Source organism: Mustela lutreola, chromosome 1 (assembly GCF_030435805.1).
Source record: "Mustela lutreola isolate mMusLut2 chromosome 1, mMusLut2.pri, whole genome shotgun sequence".
Classification (NCBI taxonomy): Eukaryota; Metazoa; Chordata; class Mammalia; order Carnivora; family Mustelidae; genus Mustela; species Mustela lutreola.
In genome coordinates this window covers 287,639,427-287,659,727 of record NC_081290.1, presented here as the reverse complement: position 1 = coordinate 287,659,727, position 20,301 = coordinate 287,639,427, and the positions used below count along the sequence as shown (strand labels likewise).

Below are 20,301 nucleotides of genomic sequence, written 5' to 3'. Positions count from 1 at the left end.
GTTGTAAAACAATGGAAAGTTCTTGGTAAAAAAAAAAAAAAAAAAAAAAATGAGAAACATCCTTTTAAGTACACGGCTGTGTTTCCTGGAACTTTGGGGGAATTCCAAGGACGTGGAAACAAAGAGGCGTCCCATGAGGGGATGGCCCTAAGGGAAGGGCCGCTTTCGGGAGCCTGCAGCTCCGGCACCCACACTGACAGCGGCTGGGCCCCGGGGTTCTGTGCGTGAGGACAGGGTGCGGCAGTGGCGGCTGCCGGGTTTGGGGCCTGGACCAGGGAGAGCCGCTCCTCTGGCTCCGCTGCTTGGAGCCTTCCAGGAACCCAGGACCCGTCTTGTGTCACACCCGCCGGGGGTCCCCCTGGGAAGACCGCTATCTCTTTGGGCCTCCCGTGGCTCCCGGTCCCCCCGGGAAATTCTCTGGGGCCTGAGGGTCGAGCCGTCTCTGCCGCCGGCTCTCGTTCTCCAGCCGCTGTGTCTGGCTTACCCATCATCAGCTGTCAGGACAGGTCACCCTGGGGCACCGCCCTCCCCCCGCCCCCACCCGCAGAGCCCCCTTCCGGAGCATCCAACTTGGGAGGGCAAAACCTGTGTGTCTGGGCAGGTGTGTTTCCTCTCTGACATCACAAAGCCCTGAACATGGTACACGAGTAGCTTCTGGGGGTCATTAATGTCAAGCTCAGTGAAAAAAGGAGTTTTCTGTGCTTCCTTTTAATGTCCTAACCCGTGGCCGCAGACTTCCCTGACCATCCCCCCTTTCTCCCATCCTCGGGGAGCGTCCCCCGGGGCTCTCTGTCTGCTTCATTTCCTTTTCTTCCTTGTGAATGGGAGAAACCCGAGAACAGAGGCCCACCAGAGAACAATGGCCCCTTGGCCACACTGAGACCTGCAGCTCCTCAGGACGGGCCCCCTCCCCGGACAGAGCCATCCGGAACCCCGCCGTGGGGCCTGCAGGACCCCATGGGGGGGAGGGAGAACCCACGGGCGCCTGCGGGTTATCCCCATCCCTGGCGGCCGCGTGCTCCTCTGGGCCCCCGCTCTTCTGGGCTTTCCCACAGCAAGGTCTCGTAGGTTGGGTGTCGAGATCCTTCAAGTCTTCCAACGGGTTTGTCCCAAAGTTTTGGATTGTTTCAGAATTTACTCCTTCGTATTATAAACAAAGTTCCTTCTAAACTTCACGTTGCGGTTGTCTATGGAGACTATCCAGGGACCTTGCTCCATCCACACGTTCGCGATAACAGATCCTTTGCCCAGGTTTGGAGCTCTTGCACGTAGGGTCGGGTTTTCTGCACGTCAGGAGTTGGTTTATCCTGCACCATCTTTACGCCTCTCTTTCTTGTTCTCTCCTGTGCTTGTCAGCCTTTCTAAGAAATGCAGAATGCGGCATCCTTGTGTTGATCCTAAACTCAAGGGCAAAGGTTTTTTTTAAATTTTAAAGATTTAAAAAAAAATTTTGACAGAGATCACAAGTAGACAAAGGGGCAGGAAGGGGGTGGGGGAAGCAGGCTCCCTGCAGAGCAGAGAGCCCGGTGCAGCGCTCGATCCCAGGACCCTGGGATCATGACCTGAGCCGAAGGCAGAGGCTTCACCCAGTGAGCCACCCGGGTGCCCCACCAAGGAGAAAGGGTTCCAATTAAGCATGATGGCTGTGGGTTTTCATATCAGATGAAGAAAGGTCTACTCGATATCAAGTTTGCTGAGGGCTTTTATCATCCACGGAGATTGAATTGTATCAAATTTTATCATCTGTTGAGATGATCCTATGATTTTTGTGTCTGATTCTATTCACGTCTTGAATGACTTTGATTAATATTTTGGTGACCTCTTTCTTGAGATAGCATTTACCATATCATATAACTCACCCATCGGGAGGGTCCAGTTCAGGGGTTTCTGGTGCAGTCCCAGAGTTCTGTGGAAGAGACCACCATCCGTGGAGCGTGAGTGTCACCCCGGAGAAAAACCTGGACCCGTTAGCTGTCAGCCCCAATCTCAGTCTCTCCCTGCCGTCAGCCTCAAGCATCCATGAATCTCTTTTCTGTCTCGATCGATTGGCCTGTTTTGGACATTTCATACAAACAAGCACAAGCACACAATAGGAACGCTTCTGTGTCCGCCTCTGGAAAAGCTTCTTAGTGTTTACATAGCTTCCGTGACCTTGATGTCTCGATGATTTTAGGGGAGTTATCCTATGAGATGAATCATTTCCGTGATCTCAGGGCTATAGCCCTGGTCCCTAGTTGTCTGGTACCCAGCCCTAGCGTGGTGGGGGGAGCGTGTCCCAAACTACAGGAGTTCCATGAAAGAAAGCAGATGAGAGACATGGCTGGTTTGCATCTCCTCAGGGAGTTGAGGATACTTGTTTTCTGCTTCTGGGAACTGGATGACCCTGGGAGGGACAGACCGTCTCCAGGTGTGCAAGGCCCTGAGATGTCAAAGCATCATGAAACACAGAAAGTACAGAACATGACTAATACCTTCCCTTCCTCCCGAGGTCCAACCCCCAGGCCTGGTCTCCCCTGCCTGCACTGGGGCCCTCTTCACCCGGCTCAGGGACAGAGGTCAGGAAGGGATCCCATGGTCTCTACCTGTCCAGGTGAGCCTGAGGAGCCCACTGGTCCGCCCCACCCCTTGGTGGCCACACCCACGTCCTGGTGGGCTGCACGGTTCTCAGTTGACAATCTCTATTGGGAACCCTCCAACTAGGGAAATGGGGTATGGGGCTACCCCCCCCCACCCAACCCTCTCCCCAAAATATAGACACAGGTGTGAGGGCCAAGGTCTCTCCAGTTACACCAAGCAGTGAAGACATTTGCAACGACGCAAAATGAGACATTCTTCTCATTAAATTCCCTCTCATTTTTAAAAAGACTTTATGTATTTCTTTGACAGAGAGAGAGAGAACAAGCAGGAGGTGCGGCAGAGGTTGGAGGAGAAGCAGGTCTTGCACTGAGCAGGGAACCCTGGGATCAAGACGTGAGCTGAAGGCCGATGCTCAACCCACGTAGCCACCCAGGCACCACTCTCAAAGTCCCTCTGAAAAGCAAATGGAGTTATTTTGTAAAAACACCTTCCGCGTTAACATGGAATGGGCTGTGGGAGAAGGAGAGACTAAACAGAAACTAAATGAATTTGTAAACACCAAACCAGCCCTACAGGAAATATTGGAAGGGGTCCTCCGAGCAAAGACAGAGCCTAAATCTAACAGACCAGAAAGGAACAGAGACAACATACAGTAACAGTCAGCATACAGGAAATCCAATGGCACAAAATTCATCTCTCTCAATAGTTAGCCTGAATGTAAATGGGCTCAGTGCCCCAATCAAAAGACACAGGGTATCAGAACGGATTAAAAAAACAAGACCCATCAAGAGGCGGTCTGCAAGCAACTCCTTTTCGACCCTAAGACACCTCCAGATTTGATGTGAGGGGGTAGGAAACAATTCACCATGCTAATAGACATCAAAAGAAAGCTGGGGCAGCAATCTTGATGTCAGATAAATTAGATTTTCGACCAAAGACTATAACGAGAGATGAGGGAAGGACACTATCCTACTCAAAGGGTCTGTCCAACGAGAAGATCTCACTATTTTCAATATCTGTGCCCCTAACAGGGGAGCAGCCAATTATATACATCAATGAAAACAAAATCAAAGAAACATACCGAGAATAAACAATAATAGTAAGGGACTTTAACACCCCACTCAGGGAAAGGGATAGATCATCTAAGCCAAAGATGAACAAAGAAATAAAGGCGTTCAATGACACCCTGGACCAGATGGACATCACAGATCTATTCAGAGCATTCCATCCCAAAGCAGCAGCATACACATCCTTTTCTAGTGCACATCCTGGGTCACCAATCAGGTCTCCAGAATAGATCACATCCTGGGTCACCAATCAGGTCTCATCCAGTACTGAGAGACTGGGGTCATCCCTTGCATATTTTTAGACACTAATGTTGTGAAGCTAGGTCTCAACCACAAGAGGAACGTTGGAAAGACCTCAAATACTAGAGGCTAAAGACCATCCTTTAGTAAGAATGAATGGGTCAACCGGGAAAAAGAATTTTAAAAATGTCATGGAAACAAATGAAAATGAAAACACAAGTGTTTAAAATCTCTGGGACACAGCAAAGGCGGTCCTGAGAGGACAGTATAGAGCAATACAAGCCTTTCTCAAGTAACAGGTAAGGTCCCTGATACACAACCTAACCTTTCACCTACAGGAGCGGGAGAAAGAACAGAAAAGATAACCTCAGCCCAGCAGGAGAAGATAAATAATCAAGATCAGAGCAGAAATCAATGAAATAGAGACTAAAACAAACAAACAAACAATAGAACAAATCAAGAAAACTAGGAGCTGGTTCTTTGAAAGAATTAGTAAGATGATAAACCCCTGCCAGACTTACCCAGAAGGAGAGAGAAAGGACCCAAATTAATAAAAGCATGAATGAAAGCAGAGAGATCACAACCAACACCAAAGAAATACAAACCATTCCAAGAACATATTGTGAGCAACTCTACGCCACCAAGTAGACAAGCTGGAAGAAATGGATGCATTCCTAGAGACGTAGAAACTACCACAACTGAGCCAGGAAGAAACAGAAAACCTGAACAGACCCATAACCAGTAAGGAGTTGGAAATCTCCAAACAAACAGGAGCCCAGGGCCAGACGACTCCCCGGGGGAATTCTACCAAACATTTAAAGCAGAATTAATTCCTACTCTCCTGAAAGTGTTACAAAAAATAGAAATGGAAGGAAAACTTCCAAACTCACTTTATGAAGCCAGCATCACCAAACTGTACAAAGACCCCATCAAAAAAAAAAAAAAAAATTACGGTAGGACCAGACCTCACCTAGAGCTGTGGCGTCCCCTGCATGGAGATCTTGACCAAGGTGGGCCAGGTGAGCCAGCTGTAAAGCACACTGCGAGCCAGGGACTGTCCCCGCCCCGCCCCACCCCTGCCAGCAAGCAGGGCTCCCTGCCCCCTCTCCTCCCACACAGGGCAGCCACACTGGCTCTGACTCTAGCCACAGAACCCTCTCTGACACTCCGGGACCCCTGGGACCCCCGGGACCCAGCGGCCCCTAGCGCTGTAGGTGTCCCCGGACAGCAGAGTGGTCGAGAAGCGCGGGGCTCAGGGTCTGGGCTGACCCAGCTCCAGGGAGAGGGGAATCTCTCTGGATAGACCCGAGCAGCGACCTTGGGGCCCTGGTCCCAAGGTCCCCAGAGAGCCCCGTGGGCCCTTGTTGGCCCTGTCTCTTTCGTGGGCTTGTGGGGACAAGGTCGGTAGGTCGGACGGGAGTGGGACACGGGTGTTCAAGCCGGGAGCCAGACCCCGGGCCCGCCCTGTGTGTGTATGGGGGGGGCACCTCCCGAGGAGCGAGCTGCCTGGTGGGCGCAGGCCTGAGGCTGCGGAGGGAGCAGGGCCCGGCGCCCCTTGGGTGGGAGCCTGGGCGGGCAGAGGGAAGAAGGACGAGCTCTGCACAGACTGTGGCGACCTGAGGCCAGCGGCACCCGCCTGTCACTCTGCTGCCAGCCCCGTCCTGGCCCTTTGGGCACAGGCTCGGTCTCAGTCCATAATTTCAGGGTCTGGACGCTGGCGTCAGGCCGAGAGGGGAAGGGCCCTGGGTCCCTCCGCGTTGTCTGCCTGGAGGCCCCTCTGCGGGGAGCCCTGCGGGGACTGGGGAGGCGGCCTGGGCCGAGCCACCCTGTTCTGTCTGGGCGTCTGTGTGGCGCGTCTCGCAGAGAGTCTGGGCTTCACACGTCAGGCCGGCTTTGCGTTCGACCTCAACAACACTTTAATGAATGTCAGCAGTCAACAGGGGCTCAGAACCAAGGGTGCGAGTCTTCCCCTGGGGACGGAGACCTGCTTCTCCTTCAGGGGAAGGGGGAAATCGCACGGAGGCCTGGGCGCTAGCGTCCCCCACTTGTCGCCTCCACTTGTGCTGACTGCGGGTGTCGACACGTTTCCCGAGCTTGGGGTCTTGAGAGGCGGGTGCTAGGATGCTGACCTGAGCAGCGTCGGGGTTCCCGGACAGGGTCCCGACATGGTCTGCCTGGCCTCGGCCAGTGCACCATGGCTGCCAGGTGATCGCTGGAGTCCTGCGCTCTGGTGTCTCTGGCCTCCTCCTGTGGGGGAGGGGAGGGCGGAGCCCACTCCTGGTCCCTGCTGTGCCCAGGCTGGGGTGACCTGTGGTCCCCAGTGCTGCCCTAGGTGGGAGTCGTGCACCCGTGGGGCACGCCCAGTCCCCAGGCGGACACAGAGAGTTCTCCGTGGACTTCACCAGCTTTGGGTCAGAACTCAGGACTTCCCGAGGCCATGGGGCCTCAGACCCCTCAGTTCTCCTTCTGGTCATTGTGGGGGTGGGGAGCTTGTGTCCTCTCTGCTCCCCCGGGCCTGGGGTCAGGCCAGCGGAAGTCCCTCTAGGTCAGTGACTTGTACCTCCTGGCGAGGGTGCCATCTTCTAAAAAGTCGAGAGTGAGGAGGCAAGGCACCGTGCTGGCTGCCCAGAGCCTCTCGGCCCCCAAGCTCTTCTCCAGAGGCCTTGGGGAATTGACATTGCGCATCGAGGAGACGGTCAGCGGGGCCCAGGCACGTGCAGGGCCCTGGGGCTGCGGGCTCTGCACTGGCCCACGGGTGTCTCGGCTGGGCCGGTCCAAGCGCACACAGGGGCAGGAGCTGCGGAGGCCCCAGGGCAGGAAGGGTGTCCCGGGCCCTACCGCGTCCTCCTTCCTGGGCTCGGGCGACGTCATCCCACGAGACCCAGAGACGTTTTGGGGCCTGGTCTGGGGTGTGGCCACACGGGTGGCCCTGGCAGGAGCTGAAGGGAAAGGGGCCCATGGTTGTGGCCTCGAGGCCATGTCCACAGGCCCCTGCACATCCCCCCTGGTGTCCTGGCAGGTTGGGGAGGGAACTGCATCGCTGCGGGGGCAGCCGCGACAGAACCGGGGTCCCAGGTGCTCCCGGCCACAGGGGTGCAGCCAAGGACTGCATCGACCTTCCCTCCCGCAGCGGCCGCTCGGCCTTGATCACGGCCTGGCGTGGAAGGGGTCCCGGCTGCTCAGCGAGTGTGGCTGGGCGTGGGGAGGCCAGCCCCTCCGCTCCGGAGAGCGTCTCCAGGGTAGGAGCAGGGAGGAGGGCCGGGGCTGGGGACATCTGCTCCTGGCCCAGGGGCATCTTGGGGAGCTCCTCAGGGCCGGCTGCAAAAAGGCAGACTGGGTCAGTGTCTCCAGCAGGCTGCGCCCCCAGGCTGTGCTCCCGGCTCCCTGGGTGTCCACCCCGCCCTGCCCCTCACAGCTCATCCAGGCCGCGCATGCCCCGCCCCCTCGGGGAGCACCCCTGATGCCCAGGCCGGGCTTGGGTTCCCTGAGGTTGGAGTAGAAGAGCAGAGGGTCAGAGACACAGAGGAGGGCCCCCGGGGACTGGGTCCACTGTGAGCTGCCCCAGGGGGGCGAGGCGTGAGGGAACGGGGACCGGAGCCCACCTGGCGGGGGCAGGTCGCACTTCCTCCGGTGGAGATGGGCCATGGAGGCCCGAAGGTGTCCGAGGACGGCCTCATCCTCCAGGGCCCAGGGCTGGGCCAGGGTGTCTTGAAGGAAGCCCTGCAGCCCTTCCAGGGGCAGCTTCAGGAGGCGTTCTGGGCAATGGGTGTGAGTCAGAGCAGAGGGGCGCCTCCCCACTGTCCCAGGATCCTGCCCGGGACAGCGGTTGGGCGTCCCGCTGTTCCCAGGAGCACCGCGGGCAGAGCCGGCAGGAGAGGCCCCATGGCCGCTGCTCCTCTGCAGGGGGGCCCCCAAGCCACCGGCCAGCCAGTGTCCCTCCACCGAGGCCTGCCTGCTCCTCGCCCCCGGGAGCAGTGGGCCATCTCCCTGGCCCCCCACACCTGCATGGGGCACCCCTGGGCTCCCGCGGGGTCCCGTACTGCGGTGCAGCCTGAGGACGGTGTAGGCCATAGCTGTGAGGACGCACGCTCCGTCCAGCATGTAGGCGTCCCATAGCGTCAGGGTGAGCACGAAGGGGGTCTGCGGGGGAGCGGGTGTGGGGGGACCCGCCTCAGTTGGGCCCAGGGGTTCTCCTCTGTGTGAAGGCCTCCCGTCTGCCCTGCCCCTGCTGCCCCCTGGCTGCGTCCGACGGGGCTCTGCAGCCTGTCCCGTGGGTGTCCTCCTCCTGGGGAAGATGGGCTCCAGACGACCTTGGAGTATGCAGGACAGGTCTGGACCGCGAGCCTCCGGCTCGGGGCCTTCCGGGTCGGGCCTGGCTGGTCTGGAGCGTGAGGCTGAGCTCGGGCTTCCCCTGGGCCCGGGGTCGGGAGCAGGTCAGGGACCAGGTCTGCCTGAGGGCCTTACCCGGCCGATGAAACATTGCAGAAACCACTTGGTGGTGTACAGCCCCGCGCTCAGCCCTTGCTCGTCCTGGCAGAAGGACACAAGGTGCTTGGGGCCCAGCCGGCAGCTGCACGCCACCCGCACAGCCAGGGGGACACACTCCCTGAGGCCACCCACGCTCAGCCCCGAGGGTGCCCTGGGCCCAGCAGGAGACAGAGCAGGACACCGGGCTCTGGGCAGCGTGGGCAGGGTTCTGCGGGTCCCCTACCCCTGCCCCGGGCCGTGAGGGCAGGGCCTCCGGGGAGCGTCTACTCGCCAGGTGTTTCCTCAGGCCTCTGAGCTCCTTCTCCATGATGCTGTCATGATGCCGCTGGAAACGGGCCAGCTTTGGGAATCCCGGAGCGAAGAACCCTGAGAAGGCCCCAGGCACCCCACCATCAGGGCCTTGTCCCCAGCAGGTGGGAGGTGGGTCTGCCGGGGGGCTCCGCTCCCATGCCCTGACCGGAGTGTGTGCCCACAGCCCGCCCAGGGCTGGCTGCGCCCGCTCGTCCGCAACCGCAGCAGAGCCGTCCAGGCCTGGGGGCCGGGCCAGGGGTCCCTCCTCCTCACAGACCCAGCTGAGTGGGTGGCCGGGCTGAGCACCAGGCCCGTCGGGCCCAGCACACTTCCGCGGTGGTCGCGGCAGGGGCAAGGGGGTCCCCAGCCCTGAGGGGCAGAACAAGCCTCCCATGGGGAGGGTGATGGGGTGTGCAGGCCCAGCGCCTGGGCTTGGGTGCCGGACTGAGGGTCCAGGGAGCGGGACATGCCACTGCCAGGGCTCCATCTGGCCGTGGGATGCCGGGGGACCCAGCGGGCAAGCCAGCTGCCAGACCGGGGGCAGAAGGCCCCGTGGGAAGGCGAGAACAGTCTGCAAACGCTGGGGCCAGTGGCCGTGGCTACAGACGCCCTGAGGGGGCCGCGCCCTTTGCCGGAGGGGAGGCGGGCTGGCTGGGGGTCCCGGACTGCCCCTCCGCTGCGGCCGCCCTGGAGGGACAGAGTCCTGAGTTCCAGGTCCGCCCAGGCACCCTGCAGGCCCCCTACCGTGCATGGCGTGGGTCTCAAGCTCATCAGCTGGGCCAGGGCCCAGAAGGCGTCTTCCTCACCCAGGAACACCAGGAGGAGTCCCACGATGTCGCTCATCCCCTGACAGTAGCCCACCTCCTGCAAGAGCCAGACCCCATGGGACGGGGCCACCGCGCTGGGTCGAGGTCAGAGCAATGGGAACCGCCCTCCACGCCCAGTCCCGATCGATCCTCCCACGGGCTCCTCAGGACCCAGCCCCGAGCGTCAGCACCACAGCGGTGCAGGCCAGAGACCCCCGCACCCAGGGCTTGGGGACTCAGGGGCCGTCCCTCCCCGCACTGAGGTCTGCACCCCAGTCCGGCCTCAGGCCTAGGGTGCAGGGCCCCTCGCTTGCGTCTCTGGGGGAACTGGAGTCCCAACTAGGAGTCCCGCCTGCTCAGGCGTCCTGGGGACAAAGGGCCCCCGCGGGGCAAGAGAGCCGGGGGCAGGGACTCTCACGGGGTTGTAGACCGGATAGGCCAGGAGGACGTGGAACAGGCCTCGCTGCCAGGGGACGGGAGAGCGGGGTGGGGGCTCTGGTCTGCCTGAGCCGCGTGGGAGCCCCCCGAGGAGCAGAGTGCAGCCCCAGGGGACCCGCGGTCTTCTGCGAGGCTCGGGGCGGGACGCGTGCGGCGGGGGATGCGGGGGGTGAACACGGGACTGGGGCGGGGCCGGGTGGCATTTGGGGGTTCGGGGTCCTGGCCATCTTTACACAGTGTCCACTGTGGAAAATACAATGCCAGTCCACGCAGAATCACACCCAGCGGGCTGTCCCCTTGACCGTGTGCCCCTCGTCAGTCCATGTGTGTCCTCGCCCGGCCGAGTCTGTGCTGCCCGGCCCCAGCTCCCCGTAGTGGCCCCTGCCACGACCTGCCCTCTGGCTCGGCTCCCTCCTACCAGCCCCCGCCAACCTTTGGGTTCCGCGCACATGGCTGCCCCGCCAGGCCCTGGCCCGATGCCCTCCCATCGCAGCAGCCCGGGGAGGGGGGGTAGGGACCCCTGGGACCTGCCCCCTTGTTCACCATGCGGCCGAGACCACGTTTGCTGCCGTTCCTCCCCCTCTCCTCAGAGACCCCGCGTGCCCCACCCAGAAGCCCCCTGGGTCGCGCCGGATCCCCCGAGGAGCTCCCGTGCCCCCAGAGCCCTGCTTGTCCCCCAGCCTCACCCGACGCCATAGCGGTCCCGGAACATGATGTGGTTCCTGTAGGTCCGGTTCACGTCCAGGTCGATTTGTCTGATGTCTTTGCAGGATAGCTGGGCCCGCTCCTTCATTGTCTGGGGGCAGAACCGGGGAGGAGGAGCCAGCATCAGGGCACGGAACCCCAACTGCCACCAACTGTCCCCGAAGCAGAGAGTGTCCCGAGACGCCCTGGGCCGTGTCCTGCGGACACCTCCTTCATTCCGTGGTCTCTGAGGGGGGGTCCCCCCCCAGGAGCCCACCGTGCCCGGGATGCCCGCGTCAGGGATCGTGTGGGCAGGCCTGGGGGCCGAGGACACTCCCGAGGGTCAGCCCGGGGGTCTTCCCTCCCCCGCATGGAGCCCTGTCCTCCAGGATGGAGCCCCAGCCAGGCCCTGACTCGCCTCTCCCCGCGGGGTGTCCTCGGCTCCTGCCCAGGCCTCCTCCAAGGGCCACGTCTCTGCTGAGGGCGCAAGGGCTTACCTCGTACAGCCCCTGGTGGGTGGACTTGACCTTTGGAATATCGAGCAGCAGGGCCCACACCTGACCCCTCACCTGGGGAGGGACCCCTTTATAGAGGCGCCGACGCATCTGCAGGAGAGAAGGCAGTGCCGGGACCCAGAACCAGGCCCGCCCCGTCAGGCCTAGGAGCAAGAGGCATCCAGAAGCTTTTGGCTTTGGCTCCGTGGCGTCCCCAAGAGGCTGGGTCTCCTCGGAGCTGGGCCCCGTCTCCCACGAGGAGGAGGGCACTGGGCCCTGACCCGTCGCTTCCTCTGCTGCCGGCTTGGAACTGGGGAGGCTTGAGCTCTGCCAGCAGACTCGCCCCAGACAGGGGCACTCCCGTGGGGTTGGGGTCCGGGGGAGGCAGAGGCTTTGCCCCCACCCCCATGGGACAGATGCCGTCTGCGGGCCCCCGGCACCCACCTTCTCGCTGGGCCTCTAGTGCTCCCAGTTTCTCAGCATTTTCACCCACTTGTCGGCCCTGCGGGTCTCCTGGCGATGTTGCTGGAGCAGGAGAAGGGGGCACCGGATAAGCCATGCAGAGCAGGAGACCGGCGCATGGGCAGCGTCCAGAAGCCCTGGGGGCCGGGACTGTGCTGGGAACAGACTGAGAGGGGCCTGAGAGGCACAGGGCCGCTCCTGCTGACAGCGTCTCCGGGGCTCAGGCGAGGTTCCTGGCCACGTGCGGATTCCTGGGACGGGGCTTTGGTGACTTAGCCCTGGGGACAGCTTTGGGGACAGGGTCTGCCATCACCGGCCCCACGCCCACCCACCGTGTCCTGCCCGTGCCCCAGGACAGGCTCGTACCTTCGCCTCTCGGGGGCTGAGGCCGGGCAGCTCCTTCTCCCTGGAAGGCAAGAGAAGCAGAGCCCTGAGGACCAGACCCCGGACCCGGAGCCCCCAAGACCGGGGAGGGGAGGCCTGACCTCGGGGAGGGCCGGGGCTGCCAGCTGCCTGTGGCTCGGGGGGGACAGCAGCATCCCGTCAGGGGCGTGAGAAGGCGGTTGTTGCCAGGTGGGCTGGGCTGGGGTCCCTCAGCGGTCCCCCAGGAGGGACCTGCTCTTAAAGTGGGATGGGCCACTCCTAGTCCTGTCATTGCTGCCTGGGTGGCCCCTGTGACCATGAGTCTGAGGACACTACGGGCTCACGGGGCCTGCGTGCCCAGTGTCCGACCTGCCTCTCCTCACTGTGTCCATCACCCTGCTGTCCCCTGACTCCACCCCTCTTGCCCGTCACTTCTGCCGCTCTGGCCCCTCGTCTTGTCAGAGCCACGAGCACGACCCCACCCTCCCACCGACCTCCACGGCCACTGGTCACTGGGCGGCGAGCAGTGCCTGGAGACACGGGAGCAGCGCTGTGACCGCTCACGGAGTCTCCGGCCACAGTGAGGTCTCGCGGGGCCCCTCGGCCTAACAGCCTCCTTCCCTCGTAGCAAGGCCACTGCGCGGTCCCCTTCCCTGGCTCCCCGCTCCAGGACGGCCTCCTGTCCCTCTCCGTGCCCCCCGCCCAGGTGGGTCGGCCCCTCCCTCTGCTGCCCATCACCCCTCCCTGACCTGGCCTGGTTCCTGGCGTCGTCCTGCCATCCCCCAGAAGCCTTCGGGAGCTGTGGCGGGCCTGGCCTGGGCGTGTCCCGGAGGGTACCCCTCGGCCCTCCCCCGGACCACACCGCCCTCCCACGGAAAGGACGCCACCGTCCCAGAGCCCTCCCCCTCTGTAGTCCCAGCTGGACTGACGGGATGCACAGACAGAAAGCAGGAGGCAGGCCCCGGGCCTCCCCGAAGCAGGCATGGCGGCCCCTTGTTGGGGTGCCAGGGGCCCGGTCCGAGGCCCAACTCAATTCCTGCCATGTGCTCGACCTGCCTCCCGGGTCACCCAGCTCCAGCCAGAGCAGAGTCGGGCCCTCAGAGGGCTGCAGGGGACGAGGCCCTGAGCTGGGGACATGGGTCCTGCCTCCAGAGAGAGAAGTTCCTGCCAATGCATCCCGCCCCTGGGCTGGCCGGAGGCGGCCCCGGGACTCACTGCAGGAAGCCGTGATGGTCCGTGAGCCTGCGCAGCGAGAGGTCGGCACCTTCCCGGGCGTCCCCTGGAGACCCCGCCGGGCGTGCCTGAAACAGAGGGGGTCCGTGGTGGGGGTCCCGTCCGAGCCAGGGGCAGGGGGATGGGAGGGAGCAGACTGGCTCCTCTCGCCCCTGCATCCTCAGGGGGCCCAGGACCCTCGGCAGAGGGGCAGCATGGGAGGCAGGCCCTGTCGGCTCTGGAGCATGCTGACTGCCACCCCTGGCTCTACCAGAGATGTCCCCTGCCTGGCTTCCCCCACTCCTAGGGCCAGCCACAGCCCCTTGGTCTCCCCTACGGGACTGCGGCTCTGGTCCCTGCCTGGGCATTCGTGCTCTCGCTGCTGAAGTCTCCCTTGGGGCCAGACCTGCTCCTACACGCCTAGGACCCCACCTGGATCTCCTGAGTACCCGCTGTCTGGGATCCCAGCTTGGGCCTCCCGAGCTCCTGCCGCCTATGATCCTCATCTGGAACTCATCGACAATGGACACCTAGGATCCCCGATGGACTTTCAGCTGCTTCCCATGCCCAGGACCCTCCCCTGCCTCGCATTTGTTCCCGAGGACCCTGGTCTTTGTCTGGGCTGGACAGGCCCATCCTTGACTCCGGCCACACCCCGAAATGAGGGTCCATCAAGTCGATGGGTCCCCTCTGGGCTTCACCTGGGTGTAACTGGCTAGGATGTGGGCCCGTTCCAAGGCCATCAGCGTCTCCAGGTCCTGGTTCATGGTGCTGCCAACCAAAAACACCCCGAGGGCACCCTGCATGAGAACCTCCAGGGAACCAAGGCGGGTGCTCCCAGCGGGCAGATCCCCAGTCTGTCTGAGCCCCGATTGGAGAGAACCCTGGGGCTCCAAGGGCCGTGCTGGGTCGACGGATCCCACGCGGGCACCGCCTCCCCGGGGCACTCCCGCCTCCAGACTCCTTCCCAGCCACCGTCCCCAGCACGTGGTCACACGGAGAGCACGGTCCCTTCACCCCGCACCCAGGAGCACACGGGGGTCCGGGTTTCTCCAGGAATTGCTGACCTGATGCTTGGGTGGTGTCCCCGAACCCGGGGCCGACAGGGCGAGGCTGGATGGAACGGCCGGCCAGCGAGTGTCCCTGCGGGCTTGGGGGGCATTGAAGGGGACTCTCAGATGTGACAAGCTCACACGACAACAGGGAAAAGCCCGTGAGCGGGACGTCCCCACATGAACACATGCCAGCCAGAGTCTGGACGGGCTCGCCAGCCTGGGGTTTGGGAATCGCCCGAGGAGGGGCGGAGGGGAGCGCAGGAGGGACTCTGTGCTCCCTGGAGGGGAGGGGCGTGCGGGCTCCCTGTGCAGGAGGCTGGGCCCCGGGCGGCGGCGGGGGCAGCCCGCCCTCCAGGGGGCTGTGGAAAGGCTGCCCGCGCCGGCTCAAGGTCTGCACTTGGGGTCCGGGAGTCTCGGCCACCGCCCTGGAGTCCCACGCCGCTCCCCCTGAGCCCGCAGGCCCCACAGCGGCCCGAAGAGAGCAGCTCACACTCACCTGTGACCTGTCGCTGTGGGAGCTGCGCCTGTGGTCTACACGGGGTTCGTGGGGGGAGCGCGTTCGTGAACGTGTGGCAGAGCCAGGAGCAGAGAGCACGAGCGTCTCCAGGTGCCGGCGGACACAGAGCACAGTGTGCGCGAGGCAGCGGCAGAACCCTGGGGCGCCACCGTTCCGTCCACGGCGGGTCCCGTGTCATCCGTGCGGGTCAGCAGGGTGCTGTCTGCACTGAGCCCATCCCCCTGCAGCTCTCACTCCCCGGGAGGGTCTTGGTACCATGCGCGGTGGGAAGGGGAGGCTTGGCGCCCTCCCACCATCCTGAGGTCCTATGCGGGGACCCTCGGGGGAGCCCCCTGCTTCGTCGACAGGGTCACGAATGTCCTCCCAACCCATGGGTTGCCAGTGTGCGCTCTGTCCTCGAGCACACTGGAGGGGTGTCTGGGGGGCTTGGTCGGGTGACGGTCCGCCTGAGATGTTGGCTCAGGTCATGATCTGACGGGTGGAGAGATGGACCCCGTGTTGGGTCCTGGACGCCGCTGGGAGTCTGCGTCAGGGTCTCTCTCCCTCTCCCTCTGCCCTCCTTCCGCTTCAGCTCTCTCTCTCTCTCTCTCTCTCTCTCAAAGAACTAAGAAGTCAGTGGTTTTCAATACACATTGCAGACCATGGGAGGAATCGCTCTCATGTCTGCAGAGGTGCCGCCTCCTTGGAACGTCTGTATCATGGCCTTTCATGGACCCAGGAGGATTTCTACCGGAAGCCCCTGGTCGTTCGTGTCTACTGTGGTGTGGTCAACACGTCATGGAACATGCGTTTCTGGAGTGCCACTCAGTGATTCCACGGTTGTCCCCATTCATCAGCGCTCTGCAAGAGAAGTGTCCTACCCTCTGTCCCCGTACCAAGTTCTGATGGTCCCAGTACGAGGGACTGCATTCCCTACAGTCACTATTCGTGTTTCTGGGACCTCTTTAGCTTCGCACTGGAAGTTTAGAGCTCTCAAGAGTCTTCAGGTCTACTGCCCACCCCGCACCCACCACCCACGTTCCCTCCTGCAAATCCACCAATGCCATGCCCCCCTTTTGCCAGAGAAAGGACCCAAGCCGTATTAGCATCTCAATAGATGCACAGAGAGCCTGGGACCAAGGACAGCCTCCGTTCTTGATAAAAACTCTGCACAGTGGAGGGAGAGAGGGAACATACCTCAGTGTCCGAAAAGCTGTCTAGGAGACCCCACAGCGAGGATCATTCTCAATGGGGGGAAGCTGAGAGCTTTTCCCTTCCGGCCAGGAGCACGGCAGGGATGTCCACCCTCACCATGGCTGTCAGCAGAGCACGACAAGGCCTCCCCTCAGCAGTCAGACAACACAAAGAAATTCAAAGCATCCGAATTGGAAAAGAAGACGTCAAACTCGTCCTCCTCACAGATGAGAACCTCTTCTTGGATCCTTTCTATGGACAACCTAGAAGTCTCCACCCCAGGATGGCTAGGGCTCATCCGGGAATTGAGAAAGTCGTAGGATAGACGTGGAAGGCACAGACGTCGGTGGCTGGTCTCTGTGCGCTAACAAGGAAAGGAAAGGGAAATGAAGGAATCCATCCCACTTACGACGACACCCAAACCCAGAGGATACGGAGGAGTCCAGCCAAGCAAGGTGGTAAAGGATCGCTCTTCTGGAAGCGACAGAACTTGTGAACGACGTCGAGGAAGACACCGAGAAGGAGAGAAATATTCCGTGCTCATGGGTAGGAAGACATAATATCATTCAAATGTCTGCACTTCCCCGAGCATTCTCCCCACTCCATGGAATCCCTCTCAGTATACCTTGGCCCGTGTTTTCAGAGTCGGAACAAGCAAACCGAGTGTTTCTCGTGGATGAGGCCAAACCCCGAGTACCTAAAGGGAGGTGGAAAGAGAATACTGAAGCTGCCGGCGTCCTTCTGGACTTCCAGAACTAGTCCACGGCTGTCATCGTCAAGCCAGTATGGGACCCGGGGCGCCTGGGTGGCTCAGGGGTTTAAAGCCTCTGCCTTTGGCTCAGGTCATGATCCCAGGGTCCTGGGATTGAGCCCCGCATCGGGCTCTCTGCTCAGCAGGGAGCCTGCTTCCTCCTCTCTCTCTCTCTCTCTCTGCCTGCCTCTCTGCCTACTTGTGATCTCTCTGTGTCAAATAAATTAATATCTTAAAAAAAAAAGACAGTATGGGACCAGCCCAAAACAGACACAGGGTTCACTGGAACGGAAAAGAGAACCCCAAAGTGGACCCTCAACTCTATGGTCTGGTCATCGTCAACCAACAGGCAAGCATAGTCAATGGAGAAACACAGTCTCTTCAGTAACTGGTGTCGGGAACATTGGAGAGCCACATGCAGAAGAGGGGACCTGGACCGCTTTCTGGCACCACACCCAGAAATGGACTCAGTAGGGCTGAAAGACCTTCCCGTGACGCAGGCATCCAACCTCACCCCAGAGGAGCACGCAGCCGGCGACCGCTCGGACCTCAGCCCCAGCAGCCTGTCTCAGACACGTCTCCAAGGGCAACGGAAACAAAAGCAAACAGGAACTATTGGGAATTCGTCAAGACCAAAAGCTTTTGCCCAGCAAGGGAAACCGTTGATCAAGTCGAGGACAGCCTCCTGAATGAGAGAAGATATTTCTAAATGTTTTATCAGATAAAGGACTAGTGTCCAAATTCTATAATGAACCTATCAACCTCACCCCCCACCCAAAATACATTGATGAAATGGGCAGAGGCATGAACGGAAGTTTCTTTACTGGAGACGTACAAGTGGTCAACAGAGACGTGAAAATATAGTCAACATCACGTAGCATCAGGGAAATAGAAATCAGAATGTCAATGAGACACCAGCTTTCTCTGGTTAGGAGGGCTTCACTGAAAAAGTCAGGAAACAAGAAAAGTTGGAGAGGATGCGGAGAAAGGGGCCCCTCCTGCTCCGTTGGTGGGAATGCTGTCCGGGGCAGGACTCTGGAGGACGGGATGGCGGCTCCGCGGAAGGAGAGGAACGACAGAGCCACGCTGGAACCCACCCACGCACTACCCGATGTTCACCTGAAGGATAAAACCTGGTGCTGGGAGGGACACGCACACCCCAAAGTTACGGCCACTGTGTCCACAATATGCGAACAATGGAAAGAGCCCAGACGTCCGTCAAAAGGGGAATGAATAAAGAAGCCAAGGGGGAGATACATATACGCACACCGTGGAATATTACTCAGCCATGAAAACAATGATTTCGTGCACCAGCTGCGGGGCTCAGTTGGGTAAGCGTCTGCCTGTCGGGTCGAGTCAGGATCCCAGGGTCCCACATCGGGAGCCCTGCTCAGCGGGGTGCCCGCTTCTCCCCTCCCTCTGCTGTTTCCCGAGTTCGTGCTTGCTTGCCCTGTGTCACAAAATAAATCCAATATTTGTTTAAAAAAATAATGAATTCTTGGAATTTGCAACGGAGCGGCTGGAAGTGCAGAGTATGAGGCGCAGCGAGGTCAGTCAGTCAGAGCAGACCATGATCACGGGCTCTCACGGCGGAATTTCAGAGACCGGAGAGAGGATCCTAGCAAAGGGGAGGGAAACGCAAAATAAGATAAAAACGAAGAGAGAGAGAAACCATAAGAGACTCCTGACTCTGGGAACAAACAGGGGTCCTGGAGGGGAGGCGGGGTGGGGTTGGAGGTGACCTCGGTGTCGTGGAGACTGACGGACACTGAATCTCCCTCTGAAATGAGGAATACGCTCTCTGGTCACTAATCGAATTGAAATAAAATAATTTCTTTTTTTTTTTTTTTACATTTTCCGTATTTTTTAAAATTTATTTTTATTTATTTTCAGCATAGCAGTATTCACTGTATTGTATCAGCATAACAGTATTCGTTCACCACGCCCAGTGCTCCCTGCAGTCCGTGCCCTCCCCAATACCCCCCACCTGGTTCCCCCAACCGCCCACCCCCCGCCCCTGCAAAACCCTCAGATTGTCTCTCAGAGTCCATAGTCTGTCATGGTCCAATTTCCCCCAACTCCCGTCTCCTCTCTAACTCCCACGTCCTCCGCGCTATTTGTTATGCTCCACAAATAAGTGAGACCCTATGATAACGGACTCTCTCTGCTTGACTTACTTCACTCAGCAGAATCTCCTCCAGTCCCGTCCATGTTGCTACAAAAGTTGGGTATTCGTCCTTCCTGATGGAGGCATCATACTCCACAGTGTATATGGACCACATCTTCCTGATCCATTCCTCCGCTGAAGGGCATCTTGGTTCTTCCTACAGTTTGGCGACCGCGGCCATTGCTGCTATAAACATTGGGGTACAGATGGCCCTTCTTTTCACAACATCGGTGTCTCTGGGGGTAAATACTCATTAGTGCAATTGTGGGTCTTTCAGACCAATATCGCTGATGAATATGGATGCTAAGATTCTCAACAAGATCCTAGCAAACAGGATCCAACAGCACATTAAAATAGTTTCTTAAAAAGGACCTTTCCAGACGTACTAAGGTTCCATGAGCTCATAGGGTAGGGTCCCGATTCAATCTGACTGGTGTCCTTATGAGACGACAAAGAGACACCAGGGGCTTGTGCACTCAGAGGGACGACCAGGGAGGACACAGGGGGAGCACGGCCGTCCATACTCCAGGAGACAACCTCAGGAGGACCCGCCCTGCCCACGCCTGCAACCTGGTTTCCAGCCTCCATGACAGGGGGACCGTGAGTCTCTGCTGCGTGAGCCCCATGTGTGGGGGCTCATGTTCCCGGAGCAGGTGGCCACACGGGGTCCTCACCTGGGCTGCAGAGGCAGAAGGCTCCCTCCTGACCCCCGCACCCGTGATGTGTGTGCTTGCATCCAGGGTCATTTTGGGGTGCTGGCCCTTCCATAGGTCCCTGACGCATGCCCGCGCTCCCGTTGGGAGGGCTCCTCCGGGGAGCAGCAGGCCAGGTGCTGCGCGCAGGGCGCGTTGGGGAGAAGGGTCTGGGCGTGGGAGTGCGGGGCCTCCAGCCACCTCCTTCTCTCCGGGATCGCGCCGGTCCTCCTGCTCCCTCCACTCAGGGGCAAACCCCGAGACAACCCTGGCCCGGGGGTGCTCGTGGCTGCAGGCGGAGCACGGGACTCCCTCCGGGGGAACGGGCGTGGAAGCCTATACTGTCGGCGACCCCACGGTGCTGGTCGCAGGGGACGGGGTCACACACTTGCATCCTGAGCAGAGCCGCTGGCCGGAGGGGCTTCGCGAGCCCTGCGAGGGGGCGGGAGTTCACACCTTGGGCCAATTTGCAGCTGGGTGACAGCCAGCCTGGCTCAGACCCCCGGCCCCAGCCTGGAGCACACGTGCGGCCCCTCTTCAGACCCCGGCAGGGTGGCCGGCCTTCCCACATGCAGCTCTGGACAGCCACATCCCGGTGGCCCCTGCAGCCCTCCAGTGAACACCGTCAGCAGGCTGGCTGGAGCCGAGTCTGTGGAGGCGGCCCTGGTGCAGGGCCCAGGTGCGAGTGTGGCGCTTGCGACCCGGGGTGGCCCCTTCAGGGTGCAGAGGCCCCCGAGCAACCTGCAGGTGACTGACCAGTGGAGGCCCTCAGCAGGCCCCAGACCGGTGAAGGGAACAGACCTCTGTTTCTCTGGGAGCGCCGG

At 60.6% G+C, this 20,301-nt stretch overlaps 1 protein-coding gene and 1 long non-coding RNA gene across 3 annotated transcripts; both read right to left on the bottom strand.

Annotated features, from left to right (window-relative positions):
• Nucleotides 1-4,788: 4,788 nt before the first annotated feature.
• LOC131817400 (USP6 N-terminal-like protein) lies at nucleotides 4,789-9,516 on the bottom strand. Of its 2 annotated transcripts, none has more exons than XM_059150689.1 (5): nucleotides 9,408-9,516; nucleotides 8,596-8,738; nucleotides 8,349-8,414; nucleotides 7,487-8,024; nucleotides 4,789-6,131 (listed from the first exon to the last, which is right to left on the bottom strand). In XM_059150689.1, exons 1-5 carry the CDS (start codon nucleotides 9,412-9,414, stop codon nucleotides 6,001-6,003), a joined length of 885 nt encoding a protein of 294 aa, XP_059006672.1. In that variant the 5' UTR covers nucleotides 9,415-9,516; the 3' UTR covers nucleotides 4,789-6,000. The 2 variants fall into 2 exon arrangements, with proteins under 2 accessions (XP_059006672.1, XP_059006671.1); XM_059150688.1 differs by having other exon boundaries at nucleotides 6,058-7,202.
• Nucleotides 9,517-11,917: 2,401 nt separating this feature from the next.
• Nucleotides 11,918-13,894, bottom strand: LOC131822743 (uncharacterized). Its single transcript, XR_009350302.1, has 3 exons — nucleotides 13,824-13,894; nucleotides 13,126-13,211; nucleotides 11,918-11,953 (listed from the first exon to the last, which is right to left on the bottom strand). It is a non-coding gene; the product is annotated as an uncharacterized LOC131822743 (long non-coding RNA).
• Nucleotides 13,895-20,301: the final 6,407 nt, after the last annotated feature.

Coding starts and splice junctions, on each gene's coding strand:
- LOC131817400 (XM_059150688.1), bottom strand. Junction 8,415..8,595: donor CCTCACGGCCCGGGGCAGGG/GTAGGGGACCCG, acceptor TCCTTCTGCCAG/GACGAGCAAGGGCTGAGCGC. Junction 8,025..8,348: donor TGCAATGTTTCATCGGCCGG/GTAAGGCCCTCA, acceptor GCTCCCCCGCAG/ACCCCCTTCGTGCTCACCCT.